The sequence below is a fragment of the Bacillus rossius genome, chromosome 13 (assembly GCF_032445375.1).
Source record: "Bacillus rossius redtenbacheri isolate Brsri chromosome 13, Brsri_v3, whole genome shotgun sequence".
In the NCBI taxonomy this organism is placed as follows: Eukaryota; Metazoa; Arthropoda; class Insecta; order Phasmatodea; family Bacillidae; genus Bacillus; species Bacillus rossius.
Genome location: NC_086340.1, coordinates 18,989,426 through 18,995,425, shown reverse-complemented (window position 1 = coordinate 18,995,425; position 6,000 = coordinate 18,989,426). Strand labels below are relative to the sequence as shown.

At 37.4% G+C, this 6,000-nt stretch overlaps 1 protein-coding gene across 1 annotated transcript in view; it reads left to right on the top strand.

Moving 5' to 3' along the window:
* The first annotated feature begins 357 nt into the window (after positions 1 to 357).
* Positions 358 to 6,000, top strand: part of LOC134538304 (neuroendocrine convertase 2-like) — a 358,913-nt gene continuing 353,270 nt past the window's right edge. Inside the window, exon 1 of the mRNA XM_063379498.1 lies at positions 358 to 537. Coding sequence (XP_063235568.1) covers positions 370 to 537 — 168 coding nt within the window. The 5' untranslated portion in view covers positions 358 to 369. The remainder of the gene's footprint in view (positions 538 to 6,000) is intronic.

Sequence of the window (6,000 nt, the reverse complement as noted above, 5' to 3'; positions counted from 1 at the left end):
TAAGTTCATAAAAAATCTCGTCATGTAACGACTTGTCTAGTAGGGGGGGGGGAAATTAAGTGATAGTAATAATAGAAGAAAAAATAATTTAAAGATACTTCCGTTTTAAAGGCGAACGATGGACAGCGAGGGAAATATATCTGTATTTAAGAGTTCTTTTTTTTTTTTGTGATCGCGCGTATGTGCCCGGTGGTGGGGGGAAGGAGACGCAGGGGGGAGGAGGAGGAGCGGCCATGTTGGCGCGCCGCGCGGATCGATGGGGCGTGACGTCACGCGGCGACAGAAGAGGCGGGTAGGTGCACGGAGGGGAAGGGAAGAAGCAGCGAGGCGAGGGTCGAAGGCAGAGAGAGCAGTCAGCACAACGGCGCGATGGAGCGAGCGTGGCTGTCGTTGCTGCTGCCTCTGCTGCTGGTGGCGGACCACCGCTGCGCCGCCGAGGTGTTCACCAACTCGTTCCTGGTGGCGCTGAAGGGGCGTCCCGACGCCGAGCTGGCGCGCCGGGTGGCCGCGAGGAACGGCTTCGACTGCCTGGGCCCGGTGAGTGTCGTCCTTCCCACTCCTAGCAGGTGCCAGGGCCGGCGCGTCCACGCAGGCGAACTAGGCAACCGCCCAGGGCGTCAAGTAGCTGGGGGCGGCGCAGCAACACACATAACAGCTCATACAACACGTTCAACGATTATTGAAACTAGATGAAAATGGATTATTGCAACAGTTTGGAATGTTTATACTGATATAAGTAATTATTTAAAGTCCACCGTGACCTGTTTATGATTTGTAATAAGTAAAAAAGTAAAAAAAAAAAAACACAAGCTTGCTTACATTTGATTGTTGACAAAATCTTAGGCTTACGTGATGTATTTTGAGGTAAGGAAAATTTTTTTTTTTGGGGTGTCCGGCCCGGGGGGGGGGGGAATTAAGGGTTTTTTCGCCCAGGGCGCCAATTTACCTTGCACCGGCCCTGGAAGGTACTCGTCCGTGGAGCGGACGTCTCTACCGTCTCACCGTACCTCGGAGACGTAAAGACACCTGTGTCCACTTTCGCGCAAAAATGCACAGTATTTTTTAAATTTTTTTTTTTGACGGGAACAGATGCCAGTTCCCCCCCGAAACGTCGCAACTGTTTTCCTCGCGGGGGGAAAACCTATACCTATACCGTGTTCGTCGGTGTAGCTACCGTCGTTGTGCTGTCCGTAATATCTCATCCTTGCTGCGTTGTGCGAGGTCTGGTTGTCCACACCTACCTGCATCTACAGCTACGGTCGTCGTTGTCAGCCAGCTTGTGTTCCGTGTTGTTGTTATTTTATTTTTTTTCATGACTGAATTTCTTTTGTTTAAGTTTGAATGTGTTCCGTCTGTTTTGTCGTCGTCGTCGTGGGTTTATATTTAGAGTCTTAATTATTCATTTGCGTTCTTGAATGTTTTCCGTGATAAACAGTGCAAAAATGATTGGCGTATGCCCGATAAATTGTTTTTAAATCAACATTATCCACTGCATGAATAAGTTAAAGAACGTATGAACTGTTAATCATAAACTTGACCACCGCTTGACGTTCTTTCTAGTGGCATACAACACTGCGGTCTGCAATATGTCAAAAATTTACATATTTTGGGTGGAAAATAGTTGGGTATATAATATAGGCACTATTTAAAATCATTTAAACTGCTCTATTGAAAAATATGAGTGTTGTGACTTTGTACCTTATTCCTCCGAGGTACAGCTATGCCAACACGACAGCGAGGAATCAGCGCGTTATCCAGATGGGAAACTGTTGTGGAGAAGGAAGAGGTGTCTTTCTCCCTTTGACTTCAATTATTAAAATGGCAATAATTGCGCACACGATCCCCCTTGATTCATGGGTTGCAGGTACAAAGTTAAAAAAAAAATCACCTTATTTAAAAAGGCGCTGGTTATAAACTATCCAGGGGTACTACGTTCATCTACTTTGGAAGTAAATCCACAAGAATAATATTGGTGTACAAGCGTAACATTCAGAAACTGGTTAAGACTCCTGCTAAATACACCATTTGTTACCAGGTGTGTGTCCAACATGTTTGTACCGAATACATAATCAAAACTAGACGTTCAAATATGTCGTTATTTCTACGAAGAATCTGTTATCTTAAATTAAAAAAAAAGTATTCGTTCACTTGAGGCGATTTCTTCGTTGAAACGTCCGTAAATTTACAGTAATTTTGTATAAAATTGCATACTACAAAAGCCGCACCTGTGTTTCCGTACCATGTGCGTCTCTGCCTGAGGACGGGAGCAGATAGCAGTTCCCGAAACGTCGCTTGTTTCTGTTTAGGTAAAACTATTGTATTTGTTTGTTTTTTCGTTTTGTCATGTTTTTTGTCTCGCTTCAACTGTTGTGCTGAATTATTTTGGGTTTCAATATTTTTGTGTTGTCATCATTTGTGGGGATTTTTTCGTTCTCTTAGTACATTTTTCTTTGTTTTTTCTTTGTTTGCTGACCATATTCCTGTTTCGGAATATTTTGTGGTGTTCATATCCTTGTTGACAACAGCAATTGTTTGCTTAATTTTGTGTGTTTTTTGTATCTTTTTTTGAGTATTTTTATTTTTATTTTTATTTATTTATTTTATTTATTAGTTTTTCTTCAACAGAAAAAGTTCTTAGCAATGGCGTATGTCCAAAAACTTACATCAAGTCACTACAAAAGCCACTTACGCAGTAAATTGCTTTTGTAAATGGAACAGAAATAACATTGTAAAATTACAGATATTTTTTGATTTGTACATTTACGTGAAAACAACTCTTTCACTACAAAATAGAGAACCCAGTAATACTGGGTTCGGATAATCTGTGTTGTCCCAGTACCTCCAATAGATAAAGTTATTTTTGTAAACCTTTCTCTGAATAGCTTTCCATTTTTAACTGCGCACATTAATAAGCACGATACAACAAAACAAAGTCGAAGTTTTTAATAATCGATTAGATGGTTTGAAAAATATGATTGAATGAAACGACAATTATAATGTAAAATAATGAGCCATTTTCGTACGAAAACTCAGTATCTGGAAAAAACATATATTTTATATGCATAAATAATGTGTTGTACAAAGTTACAATATATTCTTGTAGTATTACAAACTATTAATTGGTGGCTGGTTTCCAAAGGAAACTTTTGTAAAGGTAAACAACATGTTTTTTTTTTCTGTGTAAACTGTTAGTACGCGGACAGTTATATGATCGTTAACGAGACGGTAACTGCTACACTGATGATAGCGACTACAATATCAAGCGAAACGTCAGTAAAATCTTAGACTTTCGACGTGGCTACGACCAAAAAAACCCAGCAAACTTCTGATTTGGTTGATTTTTGGTGCCATATGCCTCCTTTCCCGCAAGTACAAAAATGTTATAAAATATGGTTTACATTGATACTTTTACACATCATTGTGTAGGTGGCAACTGCTTGACCTTGAAAACCTGATGAAGAACTGTTATGACGGCCCTTATGTATCGTATTGTAACACGACGTAAGCACATTTGTCACTTCCATTAGAGTATTAACTTTCTGGGACAATTGTCACCGGACATTTAGCTAACGATTGAGAAAAAAACATTGTTCTTTTTCTCGTAGTCATGAATGTTGTTTTATAAAAATTGTAATATTTTGTTTCTTTAATAATAAACAAATTTAGTGCTTGAACTGGACATATGTTTTTTCTAATTGAGGAAGTTGGTGTGCTTGCGATATTTGATATGGTAATAATTGAAGTCACTTTTTCACTTATGGATAGCAAAATATTTTTGGTTATAATAAGTGATGTATCAGATCCCAAGTTTCTCGAATCCAAATCTCGAATTCGAATCCCCGAGAGTATCTCAAATATATTCCTCGAATCCCAATCTAGGTGTTAAGGGTCAAAAATAAAATAATGGACAGTAAATGAATAAAATATTAACTATGGTGTTTAAACATTCTACCCTTTAAATGGTTGGTTCACAAACTAAGTTACTAGAATAAATCTATATTTTTTAATTTTAATTATATAATTGCATGGTAAAAGTACAATTTCTTGGGAATGTGACATGATAGGCTTGAAAGAAAAAAGAATTTGTAAACTTCAGAGGCTATCAGTGCTGAATATTTTAATTTAATTTACTTTTTTTAAAAATATATTTTCCTCTAAACCTTATAGATATTCGAATATCGAATCCTCCAAATATTTAGCATTTGACGGTATATGTAGAAGTTTTACGCAAATTCCTTTCTGATGTACTGTATGTACTTTTTTTTTTTAAATTTCTGACTTCATAGTGATAATTTATATTCTCCCAGCGGGTTACTTCAAAGATGTTAAAAAAAAAACACTGCTAGCATTGGTCTTTATTCAGCTACGGTTTGTTTTTTGTCACCCAAATGAAAATCAGAGCGACTCCAACTTTAGAAGATGAGTCCATTCCACGGGCTATTGAATACGTAGTTCTGCTATCCCAGGGTCGGCAACCAGTGGCTCGCGAGCCGCATGGGGCTCTCTTCAGAGAATGTGACTGCTCTACAACTCACTGCGCTGCCACAGTACAGAGAAAAAAAAACATCAGCTCTCGTCAGCCGCTTGGAAGAGTAGGAAAGAGAGAGAAATAAATTTTTATATCTCACCATAAGTGGATGGCTGCAAAATAAAATGCCTAAAAATAGAGCAAATCATATTTGATACGTGTAATAGTCGTCCTGACACCTACGACACAACAAAAATACTAGCATTTTGTATTCTAAAAATGTTTGGCTTTACCTATTAAATTGGACAAACATTCTCTTCAACGAATCAAATAAAAATTAAATTAATATGTAAATTACCTGACGTCAATTTACAATCATGTCTAAAATTGAAAAAAAAAGTAGTCACATTTTTAAGTTACGCGATGCAAGGTCACAGTTCCAACTAAGTAGTACATTTTACATAGCCCAATTGTTATACTTATTTAAAAAAAATTAATTAATAAAAATAATTTAGGTTTGTTATCAGTAGAGATATACTAATGACTAACATATATCTATATTTTACATTTACATTTTTTTTCTAAGCAGCCTTAATTTTTTATGAGTTTATGTTGAATTTTTGAATAAAATACATTGATATCTCGTTTTTTAATCCTCTGAAAAATTTCGTGTCTATACAGAGAAAATACATTTTGTGGCTTTAAAAAAAAAAAAAGGAGGAGAATCTGTTTAGTTTACATTTGGCTCAACTCACGCGCGTGTCTGCCGACCCCCGATTAGGATTGGCTGCACGACAACGCGAGGTTATCTCACAGAAGTGTTGTTGCAGCCGGTTATTAGTCCCTGGCGAAGCAGAGTCGACGGACGGTCCGCAGAAGTCATGCGCTCCGAATCCGCCAAAGTTGTTCAGAAACTAACTGAAACACCGGTCGCTGTTGCCAACTGACTGGTGATTCAGTGACATTTTGCTGGGATCTCCTCGCTTTCATTTTTTGTACAATGTAATAAATGGAACAGAAATATTCATGTTAAAATTTACAGATATTTGTAAATACGAAAACAACTCTATCACTATAAAATAGTGTTCGCAGTAATACTGGGTTAGGATTCTTATCCGGGTTGTCCCAGTACCTCCAATAGTTGAAGTCATTTTTAAACCGTTCTCTGAATGACTTAACTGCGCACATTAATAAACATAATAAAACAAAATAAAGTCATATTCGATTATCTTTTTCAAGGTTTTATAAAATTATGCTTGAATGAAACATCAATTATAATAAAAATTATGCAACAATTCTCGTAAGAAATACTCAGTATTATCTCGAAAAAAATATTAAATATATGCAAAAATAACAGTAGCCAAGTGTTGTACAAACTATTTCTTAACAATTGGTTTCTAAAGGAATTTTTTTGTAAAAGTACAGAAAGGTTTTTTTTTTTCTTCTGTGCACGAATGTAAGGTGTTGGGAGTTTGGTATGCGCGATCTTTGCCATGTAAATAACCGAGGTCCTTTACCACCGAGATAGCGGA